A 19,112-nucleotide genomic window follows, 5' to 3' on the forward strand; every position below is an offset into this window, starting at 1 on the left:
CGATTTTGCATTGGTGATCGAATACTGGATAATGCACCCAGATGTCATTTATGAGATGATAGATCACGAACTACTTCGTTTTCCTTCTTGTTATCCATTAAATACTATTGATGAATGATTGCTTTTTTAGAAAATAATATTTAATGTTATAATATTTTGCATAAGTGTGGTTTTAGAATAAAATTTGGTGGCGTTTCTTTTGGACACTAGTTTAGCTGCGGCGATGTAGAAAATGTAAAAGTCGTTATAACGAGTTATTTATAGGCGTTATAACGAAATTATAAAAAGTTATAGTGAGATGTCATTATTACGAGATTATTAACTTGTTTTGGATACGCAAGTGTCCCTTCAGGAGCTTCGTAATAAAGATGTATGCGCAGTAACCAATAAATTGTCATCATGCAAATTCACGATCAAACAGTCAGTAGAATGAAGCAATGTGTAACATCCCCAAGAATTTACGTTGAGTCAGTCGTGACGAGACCCATGAAGATCCGGGTTAGAACTGATCTTCATTAACCCATGTTTAATTTGTCGCAAGAGGCGACTAACGGGATCTGGTGGTCATGCCAGCTGACTTGGTTGGCTCACGTCATAGTATCCCAGTTGCGTAGGTCGATGCTCATGTTGTTGACCACTGGATTGCCTGGTCCAAACTCGATTACTAGTATTTACAGACCGCCGCTATATAGCTGGAATACTGCTAAGTGCAGCGATAACCAACTTCGCAATATAATTAAGAGGAATTATCTTCAGTAGAATCAATCTGTTGTTACAGTGATGTGACATGCTTTTCATATATAGGCCCTATATTGTACCTTTTCAAACATGTGAAGTCTTAATATAACTTAATTTTTCTTTTTCATACTTCATTTACCCAAGTGAGTAACGTACAGTTTTACAAGACAAATCTTATGGATAACAAAATCTTGTGTTATTTCATTTCTCTAGGGCTAGTTCTTGCTCCTTAGTCAGGTGAAAGAGTTCGCGAGTTTGGTTTGTTTTGGCGTTTTCAAAGTTTTCATTTCATTCTTTTGACTATTTCACTCCGTGCGTCTGTATAAATAAACATTCTACCTCAAGAAAGAAGTGGATTTCATAGATTGCCCGCAGCGATTAGGCAGCAGAAGTAAATAAATGTTTCTCGGGCACATTTTATTCAAAAGTGACGAGGGCGGTAGTATTTTTAAAAATGTTTGATAGAAGAAAAGGTGACGCGGAAGGAACATATTTTTATTTATTTTTTCTTCTCAGAATTACAGCATGGAAACTTTAGCATGTGTTAATGAGTTGTGGATTCAGTCACCCTCGTCCTTTCAGACACTCATTCTTTTAGTGGACAAATGGATGATCGGAACGCGGCCCTCTCAAAATTATTTTAATAGCAATAAAAAATTGTTTCGCGCACATACAAAAGTGAAGCGCAGATTCCCGATAAACGTTTCACTTTTTAAATTTAGCCTTATTTTATAAGAACAGAATTGCTTTGCATCCACAGACTTATCGCTTAGTACATCCTTGGGGCAAGGCAAAACCAATCGACTGGATGAACGAGTATGACCTTGCAGCTAATACGTCACGCGGGTCGGGGAATCCCATAGTCACGTGACCACGTTCGGGGCAGACGCGAGGCATTCCCCGCCACTTTTGACAAGGTGGGTTATTCAGACAAGTATCTGTTTATTGTATAGATTGTTCAGTTTTTAATGAATTATGGGCTTAAATGAATTCAATCAGACAAAATTCTTTGAATACACAAGCGCCGATTCACAGTGCAAGGTGAAATATGATCACCTCAAAATTGCAACTACCGGAATATCAACAATGATGGTCGCCATCTTTGGAAATATGGCTTCGACAAATTACCTGTTTCCCCCGGATATATTTAATGTACAGAGTAGATCAAGTGCATTGAATGCACGTGATAAAGGGATGTGTATCAAATGTATAGAGGAATATATTGTATGGCTAACCAGAGTTCTTAGATCGCTAGCTTAGGGAAAATCTCGTTTGCATCCGAAATTATCTCCCCTTTATATCATTAATCGCGGCAGTAAATGCAAATTCTGAATTTCTGTTGAAGCAAAACACATCAGACCAGCTGCCATTTGTTATATTTTTGTAGAACTTTAACAGCCTATTTGGTGGCATGGTTGTGGCGATTACTGTACATCGTGAATCAGAACAGTTTGTAACATAGTGACTTGCTTTTGTTTTGAGTAACCCCTTACAGAATGCCATTCCAAAATTAGAGGAAACCCCACATTAAGACCATAGTCAGAAGAAAAACAAGATTTGATACTCACTGTACTTGGTGTTGTCCTCATGCCAGTACTAAAATGTACATATGAAAATGAATTTAGCTCTTCCCCAAACAGATTTGTCCCCAATGGAATGGAAGGGATGTTTCTTGTACACTGTTCGAACCTTGGTGTATTTGTAAATATTTCCTTCAGACAACAGTTTACTCTTGCAGGTTGCATCATGGAGACATGGTAAATACTGAGATTATGTGTTTAAGATAAAGATAGTGGCATGTTATACAACTGGTTATGCTATTATTGAGATAATGGTATGTTCTGAAGTGACAGAAAACCATAGCATGGGAATACTGGTAATTTTATGTTACATATGAGATAACAGTTCAGAAAGGATAATTGGGAATGTGTCAAGGAGGATCTTAGATAAGCTGCAATATAAATTATGTAATGTTTGTATGTTTGTGTGTGAATGTGTTTTTCATGGACTGAGATGTGTGAACTCTTAGCATGCTTAGGAGCACGTCTTAACTTGGCCGGCACACAAGGGAACATGTCAACTATTTAACTATGTCAATTTTAGACATGTTATTCTACTTGCACCAGGTGCAACCTAAGATTAAGCCCAAGTTGCATATGGGTTCCAAATTGTTTTTAAAAACCACTTGCCACAGGGCATTCTTTTATTTGCAGTTTGAAATCAAAAGTGAAAATTATCTAGTATCAGACAAGACAAGTAAGATACCATTATGTGATTGCCCGAACCGAAAACTGACTTGTCTCAGGCATTGGGTGATGGGTTTTTTTAACCCTTGGTTGCACCAGACAAATTCAGATGCACTGCTTTTATTGCAATGGATAATGACAGAAATATGCTTTTGAATTGTTTAGATGTTTTATTCAGAAGTTTTTCACTCAAAAATTGACTTGCACCGCATGCAAAGTAGACGAATAACTAGGTTGCACTTGGTATTATTGGGTTGCATCAGTCCATGTAGCAGTGTATTAAATTGAGTCCATTTAACTATACTTACATTCCACATGGTCACATTTCACTATCCTGGCACTCAAGGGCACATCTCAACTTTGATAGCATTCAACATGCTCAAGAGCACACATTTTATCTTTTAAGGGGACACAGATATCCATTCATAACGTGAATTCACGAAACTATTGTCCCCCCACTTACCCTCTCCTGGGTCTAGCCAGAATCCTATTATCTTGGTTTCAAATCTTTGTTCAGCCTGATTATGTTTCTATGTTAGTCGGTGTTAAGATAACATCACTCCATATTCAAGCTCACATACAGGTATATGACCGTGATAACTGAACAGAAGGAGACTGATGTTTTCGTTTTTAGCGTGTGATGGTGCCTGAATGCACCTGTCCTTATATTTACATGCATGTGGGTTGAAATATTCTGTGCATTTCGTGGCTATACCTGGCGACAGTGTTAATGAGTTGAACACTAGCAGTTGGTTAGGTGTTTGTTGAGGGACAAAGACGTTCGCCCGGCGTACCAGCCAAGTTAAGTTAGTATTCAGAAATAACTTCCATTATTGGGAAAACATTTATAGAAAAGTCTTAGCATTCACTTTATCTGTGAATGTACAGTGTAGGGATTTTTTATTGGTTTTACTGTTTTGTTTCAGTTTTGGTGTATTAAATGTTCAGACATAATTCTTTTGACTTGTTATAAATGGGGGAATGAGAGCTGCCTCTTTCCCAATAACCAAAAGCAAACATATTCAAAAGGCACATCTGAAGTGCAGGGGAAGCTGTCAAAACCGGCACCTGTCTAATCCTGCAAGTTGTCAACGCTGGCATAAAATTTAAGTCGCTTTTGTGGCTTGTACATTTATCATCAGCTCTACAATCTGGCACATTGTCTAAAATGGATTATATTTTCAGTCCCTGTGAGTGCCGGATTAAACAGCTTCCACTGTATCTTAACATGTTTTTGACACACTTGGAAAGTATTTTTCTCTCACTAATGTTACAGGGTATTTTAGATAAAAGGAGACGTAGAAGCTGTCCAGAATGCCGGCAGCTCGTCAGCGTAAACGTGTCGGAGGCGCGGGAGGAGGGAAGAAGATACGAATGACAGATGAACCAGATTTATCTGAGGTTCCAGACGTCCCGAGTGACATTATCAGTGAACCACCTTCAGAGGTTGCTTTGTAAGTTAAGTCTGGTTGGGGAGTGATAAGAAAAGGGGGCGGGGTATCATAGTGGTTGAGGCTCTCATTCGTCACACTGAAGATCTGAGGTTGATTCCCCACATGGGTACAATATGTGAAGCTCATTTCTGGTGTCCCTACCGTGACATCCCTGGAATATTGCTAAAATCAGCATAAAATCTAATTCACTCTCTCACAATCATAAGAATATGTGTGCAAATCTGTTTCAGACTTCAATGTTCTGTTTGATTGGCATTTTAGAACATGGGGAATAATAAGAAAGTAAGATTCTTTTTGGATAACAACTTCCTTATTATATGTGATGTGACATTTCTGTATGGATTCCTAAGTTAATAGCATTGTTAAGCGAGAATGAAGCACTACAATACAGCTCAGACTCAGGGATAAAGTATTAACAACATGTAGTTATGAATGAAAGGGATTAACAAGAACAACAGTGGATGGTGGTAGTGATGTGACAGTAAGAGGAGGCCATGTTCATATATATGATGTGTATATGAGTTGGTTCTGTGTTGTAGTACTTCACTCTTGCTTGACAGCGGTATAAGTATCCATACCAAAACATTGCATCATATAGAATCTTACTTTGTTAAGACTTCATTGTTGCAAGGACATTTGACTTTCTCGCATATTTTGGAACTCTGAAAGCCGCAATGTTTCACTGATCTGCTTCATAAATTCTCAGTACCGCACCTGAGCCTGAAACAACAACGACAACAGATCCATTTGAAGAACCTCCAGCAAAACCACCACCCAAGAGAAAACGAAATCAAAAGAAAGATGAGGTAAGTTATTGTATAAGGGAACATTTCAGTCAAAGAAAATTTTAGTGGTGCACACTCATTTTTGTGGTACACAGTGTCTGACAGTGACATATCAACCAAACACCTTATCTTCCATATAATTCACAAGGTTCATAACTTCATACTATCTTGAAAAAGGCTGGAATTTTGGGCACTTGGCCTTAGAAAGCCTGGAAAATCTACTTTTGCTTTAAAGAGCCTGGAAAAAGACTGAAAAGCCTCAAAACAGCCTTGAATTTCAAGTTAATCCTTGAAGTGAAGATTGTGTCTGCGTACCCATTCAACACCGTAGCCCAGTTTTCCAACAAAGATGCCACCAGACACCATAGGCCGGTAAACCGTCCAGGGAGTAGTCACATCAAAATGATATGATAGCATTTGAAGCACTGAGGGAGTGATGTCAGTTGTGAAAGAAGCATTCAGAAAATTTCTGTATGAAGATTATTCCACATGAGCTCAAGCAGATGTCTTCTGACACCTGCAAAGTCCAAATACATTTTGAGTATTTCAAATGTTTTTGGACCATTTTCATCTTCACCATGGAAATTTTTAACTAAAATATACTAAGATTGAATTTTGGACTTGTAACCATAAGAATGTTGGTTACAGACTGATTATCAGTCTTGATGAGAATTTATGCTTTCAAAAGTTTAAACCACATTTGTGGAGCTTTGATGTGAATACATTCTCTGAGTTTGGAGATGATATTCCTGTTTGGCACACTGTTATTGCATAGGCACATCTAAACTTGTGCCCTGTTGCATGAAAAATGAAAGGCAGAATGGGGAGAGAAACATATAATATGAGTCAGGATACGGAAAAGTGATTGCCATCCCTATTTGCATAGCTGGAATGTGATACTACTTCAACTCATATGCATTTTAATAGATTTAATTCGTTTGTTCTAAAATCCGCAGTCTGGCAAAAAGAAGAAGGGAGATGGAACAGGTTCTCGTCGCGGCAAATCGGATGATGATTTACTAGAAGGCAGTCTGTTTGATGTGGTCCGAGCTGGGAAAGCATCATTACAGGTAGGTAATTCCAGGTATTTAGTGCATTTGATAACTATTGGTCAGTGGCAAATCTTCACTTTATAGTTGGACAGTGGCTTGTTTATAATCCATTTTTATGGTATACCTGAACTTTTCCATTGAAGCTTTTTAAGTTATTGGAATTAAATGAGATATCATGGATGGTCCAAAAACTCCAGGTTACTTTGTCTGTTTACCACCTCTAAATAATAGTTCTCATCTCTGTCATTCTGTTTTAGGCTGTTGTGGATGACTGGATTGAGTCCTACAAGGCGGATAGGGATGCAGCTCTTCTTGAGCTCATCCAGTTCTTCATCCAGTGCTCTGGATGTAAGGGGAAGATAACTCCGTATATGTATGCCAACATGGAACATGCAGAGATCATCAGGAAAATGACTGAAGAGTTTGATGAAGTATGTGTTGGGCTTGAACTGTTTCCATTTAGCATATGGGTTTACTCTCAATTTTGTTCAGGAAGTCAGTAGGAATTAAGTTCTGTGTTATGTTGAGAGACTGTATGAGAGTGACCCCTTGAATTTCATTGTAAATTATAAATTTGATGAAGCAGATGGACTACTGGTAGAAGCAGCTTGAGATCTATCTGATTAATATGGTTCGAGGGATTTCAGTTTTCTGTGCAGAGTTGTGTCCCTTGGGCATGCCAGGAACTTGTGGTCATGGGTTAAAGCACTGATTATGTTTCCAGGTTTGTTAGCATCACACCATGCTCATGCTCTTCGCCAGTCTTAAACTTGCAGCACTTCATTCCCACATCAAGCTTACATAGTGTGATATAGCTGTGAACTTGTGAAAGAGGCAACTAACTGGATTAAGTGTCAGACTTGTTGACTTGTTTAGCACAACATGGAATCCCAGTTTTGCTGTCAAGGCTGATGATGTTGATCACTGGATTGTCTGGTGCAAACTTGATTACTTATAGACTATTGTCATACAGCTGGAATATCACTGTGTTCAACGTAGAGCAAATACACAAACAAAATACACTTTCATAAAACAGCTATCACAAGTGAGCTTCAGGGATTGGGTTAAAGAACTTTGATAAAGGGCCATTTTCAAGATTATTTGCCATTTTCTGAATTTAGAATAGACCACTGCCCTTGTATCAATTGTAAGCTTCAAAATTTTAATGGACCATATTTTATTCTATTGTGCAAAATGGCCTATGGTCCCTGCCTTACCCAATCCCTGGAGCTTGAAAGCCAAGAGTACTTGTCATATGCCACTAGGATTCCCATTAGTTAATAGCACGATACAGAAATACAGGCGTTAAAACCCAACTCATTTACTTTCAGGACAGCGGTGACTACCCTCTGATCATGAGTGGGCCGCAGTGGAAGAAGTTTAAGCAGAACTTCAATGAGTTTGTTCAGGTGTTGGTTCGTCAGTGTCAGTACAGCATCATCTATGACCAGTATATGATGGACAATGTCATATCACTGCTCACTGGTCTCACTGACTCCCAGGTTCGAGCCTTCCGACATACCAGCACCCTTGCAGGTAATGTTCTGTATTGGTGACTGATTAATCCATCTGTCATTTTGCTCAGGCAAAGATATCTACACATGCTCAGAGACTTTGGGATAGGGAGGGTAGCCTAGTTGTTAAAGATGTTGCTCATCACAGCAAAGGCCTAGCTTCGATTCCTGTCGTGGGTACAAACTACAATGTGTGAAGCCCATTGGTGTCCCCTGCTGTAATATTGCTGGATTATTGCTGGATAAATGTCGTACAACTTCACTCACTCAGAGGCAGATTTTTGCCCCAGTGTTTGCTTTGAAAGTCAGTAAACTTTTGTTTAATGACCATCTTGGTGAGATTTCATTACTCCAACCAAAGTAAGATTTCATTTAATATTGCTTTAAGCATGCTGGGATCACATGAAATGAGTTGTAACAACTATTTTAAATTTATCTTGATGTTTCAAAACAGCTCCTTTTTTCAGAAGGAGAAAAATATTAAATATTAAAAATACTTTCCAAAATTGTACCATTCGAGTATAAGCATGATAACATATTAAGGATGAAGATTCTGTCTATATTTTTTCCTAATTGTATCACCATGGTTACAGCTATGAAGCTTATGACGGCACTGGTAGATGTTGCCCTCAATCTCAGCATCAACCTTGACAACACTCAGAGACAGTATGAGTCTGAGCGTGCCAAGCAACAGTCCAAGAGAGCCACTGACAGGTTGGATCTACTCATGACAAAAAGACAAGAGGTATGATATAAGCTGTTATCTGCCTTCTCCTTGTTAAATAACAGTTTAGAAAATGTACATTAACACTTTCCTGTGGTTTTCAGATGTAATACAGGCAGTTTATTCTCGAACTGGTAGAGATAAATGAAGATATTATCTTTGTATTGTTTATGAAGTAATAGTTACAAGATTGTACTCTCACATTTGGCCTTTTCTTGATGTAAATATTGTTCAGCCACTCTTACTATATCACACTTGCCATTCTTACTTTTCAGTTGGAAGAAAACCAGGCCGAAATCAGGAACATGTTGACATACATTTTCAAGGGCGTGTTTGTTCACAGATACAGGTAAGTGTCAATATTGCTGTATTTGATATAGGATGACCTGAAATTATTGACAATCTTAGAAATATTTTTAATTGGACTTCAAGCATACACTACCTTGACCAGCTACCAGATGCTTGGTTTCATTCAGGAGAGACAACTCTGTTAATCCTTTTTCATTAGTTTGTGAAGATTTATCCCTCTTGTCCCCTAGTGATCCTCAGTATGGATGATTAGAGAAGAGGAAGTTGATTGTAGAGCATTATAACAACGACATCAGATCAGCTAAGGTGATTTCAAGTAGAACAGGCCTTCCTTTGTCCACTGTTTATCATGTTTTGAAAAATATTGCAAATGGATAAGGCATTGAGCACCAGCGAGGCGCAGGTAGGCCCAGAGATTTGACTTTCGGTGACAGGAGAGAGCTTGGTGTGTTTGTTACTAAAAACAAAACCAAGAAGTTAAGGCTGGATATGATTGATGGACGAACTGTGGCTGTCTGTAAGGAGACAACTAGAATAGTGCTGCCTGTATTGGTTTGGCAGAAAAGTCCAGGAATTCCATCACCGAGCATGAAACCTCAACAAAAAGAGCTAATGTTGAACTGGTGCTTACAGCATAGAACATTTAGCTGTGATTTTTTAAGATGAAAATTCTGTGTGGCTGTTTCCTAATCCACTGAAATTCTGGACCAAACAAACTGAAAAAGCTTTGTATCAGCGCAAAAGAACAGTCCGAAATTTAATGTGTGGGGTGGCATATCTGTGTTAGTTGCAAGACCCTACTGTGTATTTGAAGGTAATATGAACAGTGAGCGCTACACTTATATTCTTGAGGCACATTTACTTCCATCTGCTCACGTGTTCTATGGAAATTTTTTGATTTCCCAGCAGGACAGCGTGGCAAAACATTGTTCAAAGCATTCACAGGCCTGGTTTCGGACCCAAAATATGACATTATTAGATTGTCCAAACTGTAGACCCTGACCTAAATCCAACAGAAATTGTTTTGGAACTCATGCAGGAAAGTGTCAGTAAGAAAAATCTGACAAATATCGCTCAAATGAAAGAAATGGTCCGATATTGGGACAGCATGACTTTCTTATTTCTTTAATCAGTAGTATGTCCCGCCGCATTGAAGGTTGCATTACTGCCCATGGTGTCTTGACAAAATACTAAGTGCTCACCTGTCTTTGAATCCTGTGCTAATTGTCACATTTAATACGGGATTAATGAGTGAAAAGAAATAAATGAAGTTAGAGTCTTTAAATTCTCAATAATTTCTGGTCATACTCTATCACCGAAAATTGTTAGACATGGTATGTGGAGAGAAGACTGGTGTGTCTTTGAGGACATACTGATATTGTATTGCAATGATACTTTTGTTTTCTGAATTTTTGCTTTTCTGGGTTCTCAGTGCCAATATCTGCTGTTCATTGGTTTGAATCCCAGATGAATTCCAGTTCATACTTGGTCCCTCATCTCACACCTGTCTGCGATTTCAGGTTTTGCTATCAACTTTTCTCCAGCATTAAGATTAAGGACTACTGCCATGAAGTGTGTCCCTTTATTTCTTTCCCTCAGTATATTTTGAGTGAATGCATTAGAAAAGACTGACACTTATTGTACATGCAGATCCCATTTTTGTGTAGCCAAGTAAATGTTACTCAGCATGGCATGTTTCCTCCCATGTTATGCTGACACCCTGCCATTTTATGGAAAACTGTCAAAAGCTGCATTGAACCCCTGGTCGGATGCTACCATGGATTCAGGGGAGATAACTATAGAGGGGACAATCACTTTCACATTTTTCCAGTTTTGTTACTTTCAGAGGGTGACATTAGTGTATGATTTTTTGTTATTTTAGGGTTAAGAGTATATATAATTTTTTACCTGATATATATATATTTTTTTACCTGAATAGCAGGAAATATGTTACATTTGAAAAGTCTATTGCTTTATACTTGCAATACTATTTAGTCCTGTTAGTTACCTTACAAAGCAGATTTGCTGACTTCGTTTACACATGCCATCATATAACAATTGCATAGATAAATTCTCATGTTGTTGATCTCTGAATTGTTTGGTCCAGACTCAAATATTTACTGACAGACGTCATATAGCTTAAATATTGATGAAAGTGGCATAAAACTAATCTCACTCAGTAGTGTACAAAGCATCTTAGTCACTCTCTCTCTTTTGCAGAGATACTCAGCCAGAGATCAGATCTATCTGTATGATGGAGATCGGCGTGTGGATGAAGAAATACCCCTTCATGTTCCTTGACGACAGCTATCTCAAATATGTTGGCTGGCTGCTGTATGACAAGGTTGGTTGCCATTCTAGCCATAGCTGTAATGATTCAGGAACGTGGTAGTTTGTCAGCATCTCTGCAGCTTCTGGGTCAGTTTGTCACTAATGTCAGCTGAAGAATGTTTGCAAAGTCTATCCTTTGAACTGTACACCATGCTGCACATTTCCTTAAGTCTTTTGTGACATTCCAGATGTTCAGGCGAACTATTCTTGAAATGTTTGTAGCCCAATGAACTTGTTAAGTTCAGAATTCCTGTGGCTACAAACTTTTCAGGAGTACTGGGCACTCCCTTTTGTATGCAATGTCATCATGTTTATAAATGCACTGACAAACATGTACAAACCCAAGAGTTTCCTGAAATGTAAAAAATTACACTTATTCTTGTCGTATTGGGGCGACAACCACCAATTGTTTCCCAAATTTTGTGCAGATGTTTTGTATTTTAAGTGGCCAGACAAAACCAGGGAATATTTTATTGACACTCCAGGTTGGTGACGTGAGATCGTGGTGTTTGAAGACCCTGTCTCCACTCTATGATTCCTACGATTTGTCAGGGAAACTGGAACTTTTCACCAACAGGTTCAAGGTAGGCCGAGGAATTACTGACCTTTATATTGAATCATTAGTCCAACAAGTTTGTGTGTTTGTTGTACCCTGCTGCAATGTGTCTCTCCAATGTCTTCAAATTTGGTGACAGCCTACATTGGGGAATTAGGCAGACACCAGTCAATTTGGGTGACATTGATCTTATTTTCAATATGACCATAACATTTTGTCCCTTTTCGAACATTTGTTAACTCAATATTCCATAAAACATTGCAACCAGTGTCCTCAGTTTTGTCAACAGCCTATACTGAGTGATTATCCAGACACCAGTCATTTCATGCATCTTGTGTTTGAGTAAAAAGTAGTGAATCTGTTATAAATCCTTCATTCTTTTTCCACTACCATGTTAGTGACTTATATGTCCCATCATGTATTTCAGTCTGATAGCTTAACAATTTGATTTTGAATAACACAGGTTTAGCTTGAGGATACTCCTATTTTTCAGGGGTCCTGGTTACAAAATTAGGGTCACTGACACATAAATAGTATTCTTAATACTGTGTTCTAATATTGTTACAATTCAGTTACTGTTATTCTGTTGTGTGTCATGATCATCACATTGCTACAGTAATAAAATTGCAAAAGATAACATAACCTGGCCAGCAGCAGACTCAGTGATAACCTATTCTTACATGACTGAAATTTTTACAAAAAGTATTGAAACTTTTTCTGCGTCCTTGTGGATGCGCTAATAAATATTTTTGTGTTCATTGTAAATTTTTATGCACATAGGACACAGGAATTTGCGTCTCATAAGTTCCAGGGATAGGTCCTTGGCAACATCGGTTTGTCATGAGAGTTGACCAAATGAGTAGCAGGTCTTGTTAAGTGAAGTTTTAGGTTGCTCCTTAGCTCTGGTGTCTTTGTTAATTTTGTTAAAATGCAGGAAGAATATAGCATATGCAGGTTTAGTGACCTTTTCACAAATATTTAAGGAATGTCTGGTTCTGACGGTAATTTTCTCCCCTTTTCCATCAGGACCGTATTGTGGAGATGACTTTGGACAAGGAGTACGATGTTGCTGTGCAGGCTGTCAAGTTGGTGGTCAGCATTCTCAGGTATGGATGGATGGATGGGTTTGATCTTCTAGGTGTTCAGACTTTGAATGGGTTATACTCTTTATCAATAATATATGCATGATAAATGATACATACATGCTTAAATGTTTTCAATCATTCCAGAATCTTTTACATCCAATGCATAGTCAATATTATTTACATGTGTAATGTTGGCAATGTTTCCTGTCGAGTATAACTATGTTAGCTATGAAGGGTATTTTATTTGATTCATAGAGGATACTGAACGACCTTCCATGTAATACAATTTTTATTAAACGAGTCAATGATTTGGTATCAAACGAGCGAAAGCGAGTTTGATACTAAATTATTTTAACGAGTTTAATGAAAATGGTATTTTACGGAAGCGAGTTTAGTATTCTGTTTATTACTCGCCAACATAAATTCACAGAAACTGCGGCGAAATTGCCTACCGTGTGAGGACTCTCAGCTTTCAAGTCAGGCAAGGTCTAGTAAAATCGTGACATCAACATTAGCATTAAGACGTCACAACTTTGAACCATTTTGACGTCATACGTCAAGCGGTATTACACTAGTGTAATATTGAAGTGAAAATATTACACTGCAGTATCCTCAACAGGTGAGTAATAAACTATTATATCTTCTCTTCAGTATTTTGATTGTGTTTTCAGGTACAGCGATAATGTGTTGTCAGACAAGGACAGTGAGAATGTGTACGAATTGGTTTACTCATCCCACCGCCAGGTGGCGCAGGCGGCAGGAGACTTCCTGAACACCAAACTCTTCAAGCGTGACGATGAAGCGACAAAGAATCTCAAGTCAGCTAAGGGGAAGAAACGGAGTCCCAACACCCCACTCATCAGAGACTTGGTGCTCTTCTTCATTGAGAGTGAGGTGAGAATAATTTCTCATCGCCTTTGGAATCCACCATTTAATGTTCTTGGTATGAGGCTGGGGCCAGTTGTAGCAATGTTCTGGTATTGTTAAGGGTTGAATACTTGAAATAAGCATCACACATTGTACCCATATGGGAACAGAAGCAAGGTCTTCAATATGTCGAGTAAACGCTTCAACAACTTGGCTACCCCATCACCCCTCTCTTAAAGAGAATATACTGCCTAAAGCAGTTTATGGGCTATTTGATGCATGTTGTGAAAGTTAATTTGTCACGGTTTAGTGTTTAGCTGCATTTCAACACTCATTGATAATTGATATGATCTCCAGACACTCAGATAAGATGGCAATTATCTGTTGACGGTGATTGTTTTAGCTCCACGAACATGCAGCGTACCTGGTGGACAGCCTGTGGGAGATCAACGAGATGATGAAGGATTGGGAATGTATGACGGATCTGCTGCTGGAGGAACCGGGCAGAGGAGAGGAAGGTAAGTTATTTGTTCCTTCAGTTCATCCTCTTGGTCGTTTCGTTTTTTTTTTTTTTTTGCTTATTCATTCGTTACATTTGCTTGTTCCTTCAGTCATTTTTTTTGCATTATTTCTGTATAGTGCGGTCTTGGAATATGCATGTAAAGCCCTTATACTGGAACATATTCCTCCCAATACTGATTCTGGTTCCAGCCCTAGATGACAGACAGGAGACAAGCCTCATTGAGATCATGGTGTGTTGTGTGAAGCAGGCAGCAACTGGGGAGTCTCCTGTTGGCAGAGGACCCAACAGGAAGGTATGTGATAACTATTGTTATGCCACGGACTGTGGAATATGGCATATCAAATAGTGCTTGATCCTCTGAAGTATGGTGAATTAGAACTAGAACTATTAACATGTCTCAATTCTGGCAAAAAATGACATTCCCTATCTCTATGCCAGTTCCTCATAATTCTGAGATATATTCATGATTTCCCCATTACACAGTCAGGAGATGCTCATTTCCATATTTTGGTATGTAAGACTGGATGAGCTCATTGAAATTGGGGTATGTACACAGGCTCTGTGATGTTCTCCGTAGTCAGGCACTCAGGTCCGAGATTTAGGGCCATTGTACATTCTTGAAATGAATCAACGACTACTCTTATGACTGCTGTGCAACAGCAAGAGTAAAACTCTTTATGGCATAAAAACTAATAAATGTGATTGGCCATTTTTTTGTTTTGATAGCTGACGGCTAAGGAAACCAAGCAGGTGCTTGAGGACAAGACGAGGCTGACGGAGCACTTCATCGTTACTCTACCACAGTTGTTGCTGAAGGTAGGGAGCATCTTCTCAAAAAATCATCTGGTTTCACTGAAAGGGATTCCATCTTGTCAGTGTTTGATATTTGGTGTTTTTTGTCAAACTGTGAAAATTGTTGCAGTTTCTCTGGAAGAAGATTTTTTGTTTATCAGTTCAGTTAATTGTTGAAAATGGCTCATTGGCCTTAGTCTTGTGATGTTATTAGAGAAAACACATTCTGTACTCTAACTATTGCTGTTATGATTCACTCTCATATTTTCTGAATCACACTGTAACATTCATGACTTGCTCTTGTTCACTATTCATGAATTTTTGAAAAAGACGTTTTTACTTGAATTTTAGTGTTATTTATCAAAGCGATGTATGCAAAATGGAATATGTCCAAGCCAAGGAGGATAAAAGTCAATGATATTTCATTTTACAGTTATATGGTTACGGGTCTGTCATTATTTATTAACACTGTGAAAGTCCATGGTCTATGCTTCTAGTCGTCTTCCAGAAGTCCCAGTGGCTGAGTGGGTTAGACATCTGTTTTTGTGTGCCGATGTATTGGTGCCTTATTCAGTGTTCATGAATGGTGTTTCAAAGTAACAGAACACTGGGTCCTGTAAGTTTCAGATGTCTGTCTGACCCACAGGACCCACAGAATAAAAGTAAACACAGATTGCAGATTTAACATTTCTCATGATTGGCATTGAAATTATTAACATTATATAATGACAGACATTGTAAACATAAATTTATAAACAGGGAACAAGTGTCACATGCCACAATTAACAACTTCAGGCAAAGTTATTGTGATATATTCAGTCAGACACTGGGAAAGCAGGTTGGGGACTTCTGTCTTACGGTTGTCAAAACTGCTGGATTTGTCCCAACTGGGACTCAGACCCCCTAAATACTATAGTCTGTACTTTACTGAGAAAGTGTAATCCCAGATATAACATTTTGCAATGACTGCTTCCTAAATTGCACCATGTGTTTGTGCACCAAACCCAGTTTCACCCCATCTCCTGTATTCTAGTACCTGATGGACCCTGAGAAAGTAGCCAATCTCCTGCTCATCCCCCTGTACTTCGACCTTGACATCTACACATCAAGTCGGCAGGAAAAGGTAACTCTTCCTGTTTTTCATAAGTGGAGCAAGAGGGGTTACTCCGCCTGTTCCTGAAGTATACTAATCTTGTTGATGTATACAAAAGCTAATGTTTGTGAACACGAAAACAAATTAAGTAATTTGTTTTCAACAATATGACAATTATTCACTTTTGCTTTGTTATCATATGTATGTGATACCAATTTTGCGTATCAAGAGAATATTTTCCCAGAGCTTTTTATAACTTGAGGTTTACATTGAGATAAATACTGTATTTACCATATTGAGTGCCATGCTTCAACAAACACATCCTGAACAATGTGTACATAATACACATAAATGCCCTCCTTGTATGCTTATTGGGGGAAAAAAAGTAATTGCTTTTTGTGAAGATCAGGTCTTTGTGCTGTTTTGTTTAACAATGTTTCCTTCCATTCCAGCATTTGGAATTGTTGCTGCGTTATCTGCAAGAAACTGTGGACAAGCACACGGATACAGAGGTAAGAGGAGGCAACTCCTGCATGGTATTGCTGTGTTGAACAGAGTGTTGTATGTTTGGGTTTTGCACAGACTTGAAAGTGTTCGCAGGAAATGAGAATGGGTGGTGGTGAGGTGTGGATGGGTGGTAGGGATTGATGGGTGGGGGGAGGTGTGGGTGGGTGGTAGGTATGCATGGATGGAGGTGTGAGTGATGGGGTAGAAGGGTAGATGGCGGTGTAGTAGAGATTGATGGTTTGGTGGAGAGAGGTATGGATGGTAGGAGCGGAGGAAGGTGTTGGGAGGGTGGTGTGGTTGGTAGGGATGGACGGGTGGCGACAGGTGTGGATGGGTGATAGGGATGGATGGGTGTGTGGATTGGTGGTGGGGATTTGTGGGTGGAAGGGATGGATGGGTGGAGAGAGGGATGGAAGAGCGGATGGCGTGGGTAGGTAGGTGGTAGGGAGGTGTGGCTGGAAGGGATGGATGGATGGAGAGAGGGATGGAAGTGGGGGTGGCGTGGGTAGGTAGGTGGTAGGAAGGTGTGGGTGGAAGGGATGGATGGGTGGAGAGAGGGATGGAAGAGTGGTTGGCGTGGGTATGTAGGTTAGAAGCCATGTCCTGAAACTGTTCAAAATAAATCAGTAGATATTGTTGAAGATCGGTTCCTATTCCATGTTTTTAAGGTGCTGGAGGCGTGTGCCAAGTGCTTTGAGTTTTTCTGCAGTGACGAGTATGCCGTTGCAGGCAAATGTGATGTGTCTCGGAAGACTGTTATTGACGGTCTTACTGTTAAGTTCAGAGAGGCTTTGCAAGACTATTTCGCAGAGGTTAGTACTGAAAAGTCATTCAAGAGAGCTCTACATCCACGCCTGGTTAATGACACTAAATTCTACTTGAAATGATGCTTTGGGGCTGGTAGTCTGAGCAATTAAACTTTAGCTGGATGAGTTTGGTTTCTTTCACACAACAGGCATTTTTGTCATCATTTGGAAATAATGTGGATTATGTATGCTAGTCAGACTTTACTGACACATTTTACTATGACTTCAAGCTAAGTTTAGGCTATCCCTGCACAGTATTTTTTGGTCAGTTTACTCCTATATGCAGGATATTACCACCCATAAACAAACAAAATATATTGAATATGTCATGTCATTCTTAAATTCTGTCATCTAAAAATGTCACAGATGGTTCCTAAAACACAATTTCTTTCTGTAATTTGTGTTATAAAGTATTAAACATCACAAGCTCGTTTATTTATTTCTGCCACTGTGTGTCACATAAACAGCAACCTCTACTAACTCACTGCAAACATGTAAGACAATGTTAGATTTCTCTCATTAATTATTTCAAGGGGGAGCAACCAGATGATGATGAAACCTTCGCTCTAGCAGCCAGCTTAAAGAGGATGTATGCATTCAACAGGTCAGTCTTTAGTGCTTACATTTTAGTAGCATGATGTCATTTAATCAACAAAAGGTCTGGTGTCTGGAAGTCAAAACAGAACTGTCTTGATTTGCAGTCTGCAGTATTGAGGAATTGAAGAACAGACAGATTAATGTAAAGTGTCCAACTCATTTTCAGTGTGTAAGGACTTTGATTTTATGCAGAATGAACGAGTGTGTTCACGATCACATGAGAATCTTATGAACAAGGCGTGTGCAGCTATACATGGAATCAATTCATCATCATGTACTACGTATACACTGGCCTCCATCTGCTATATAATTTCACAAGGTAAATTGGGTTGCTCATTGCTTTGCACTGCCTACTTCTCATAAATGCGTTCTCTGTGGCGGTATAACTTGTCCTTGTTTGTGTAAAATTTGTGACATCATAATACTGAACATGTCACAACTTACTGGTTGTAAAAGGGCAGCAGTGAATCAACAAAAACATCCTGTATCATCGACATTTGCAAATGTGTTAGGGTTGTTGCACTCGGTGTAATACATTGTTAACAGTGCAAGGAGCTATTGTGTGGATTGTTGATTTTTAAGTTTCTAGAGATAAAATGAGCTATTCTATTCAGTTTGAGCTATTGTTTTCAGTTGTCATGACCTTAGTAGCTGGGATGTTTGGGAGGACGTGTTCCACATCGTCAAGACAGCCAACGAACACGGTGGCATGCCAGAGGAAGTAAGGATGTGTTCCTAGCATAGAACTATTTCTAATGCAATGTATGCTGTTTTTGAGTTGTGATATAATTGAACTGATGGTCTTTAATTTGAATCCAGGTTACCCCCAATTACATGAGACCTGTACTTGGTTATCCCGACCCGTGAAGGTCCAGGGTTGAATAGGCCTTCAGCAACCCATGCTTGCCACAAAAGGTGACTTTGCATGTCATAAGAGGCGACTAACGGGTTTCGGTGGTCAAGCCCGCTGACTTGGTTGACACGTCACTGATCACTGGATTGTCTGGTCCAGACTCAATTATTTCGGAGCACCACCATACAGCTGGTATATTGCTGATTGCAGTTAAAACTAAACTCACTCACTCACTCACTCACTCACTCACTCACTCACTCATTCACTTACCAGTTTATCC

General features: G+C 39.1%; 1 protein-coding gene across 11 annotated transcripts in view; it reads left to right on the plus strand.

The window, feature by feature from the left end:
• Positions 1-1,597: 1,597 nt before the first annotated feature.
• LOC137281869 (cohesin subunit SA-1-like) overlaps positions 1,598-19,112 on the plus strand; it is a 46,942-nt gene continuing 29,427 nt past the window's right edge. For 8 of the 11 annotated variants that reach the window (XM_067813537.1, XM_067813539.1, XM_067813536.1 and 5 more), the window contains exons 1-20: positions 1,598-1,655; positions 4,261-4,438; positions 5,145-5,244; positions 6,180-6,293; positions 6,533-6,706; positions 7,607-7,811; positions 8,383-8,534; positions 8,789-8,862; positions 11,043-11,166; positions 11,639-11,737; positions 12,736-12,815; positions 13,466-13,688; positions 14,065-14,179; positions 14,373-14,476; positions 14,911-15,000; positions 16,010-16,099; positions 16,522-16,581; positions 17,245-17,388; positions 17,916-17,986; positions 18,613-18,700. In XM_067813537.1, the coding sequence (XP_067669638.1) occupies positions 4,299-4,438; positions 5,145-5,244; positions 6,180-6,293; positions 6,533-6,706; positions 7,607-7,811; positions 8,383-8,534; positions 8,789-8,862; positions 11,043-11,166; positions 11,639-11,737; positions 12,736-12,815; positions 13,466-13,688; positions 14,065-14,179; positions 14,373-14,476; positions 14,911-15,000; positions 16,010-16,099; positions 16,522-16,581; positions 17,245-17,388; positions 17,916-17,986; positions 18,613-18,700 (2,247 nt within the window). In that variant the 5' untranslated portion in view covers positions 1,598-1,655; positions 4,261-4,298. The remainder of the gene's footprint in view (positions 1,656-4,260; positions 4,439-5,144; positions 5,245-6,179; positions 6,294-6,532; positions 6,707-7,606; positions 7,812-8,382; positions 8,535-8,788; positions 8,863-11,042; positions 11,167-11,638; positions 11,738-12,735; positions 12,816-13,465; positions 13,689-14,064; positions 14,180-14,372; positions 14,477-14,910; positions 15,001-16,009; positions 16,100-16,521; positions 16,582-17,244; positions 17,389-17,915; positions 17,987-18,612; positions 18,701-19,112) is intronic. The other 3 variants (XM_067813544.1, XM_067813542.1, XM_067813538.1) reach the window with 3 other exon arrangements.

The sequence above is a fragment of the Haliotis asinina genome, chromosome 4 (assembly GCF_037392515.1).
Source record: "Haliotis asinina isolate JCU_RB_2024 chromosome 4, JCU_Hal_asi_v2, whole genome shotgun sequence".
NCBI classification, from domain to species: Eukaryota; Metazoa; Mollusca; class Gastropoda; order Lepetellida; family Haliotidae; genus Haliotis; species Haliotis asinina.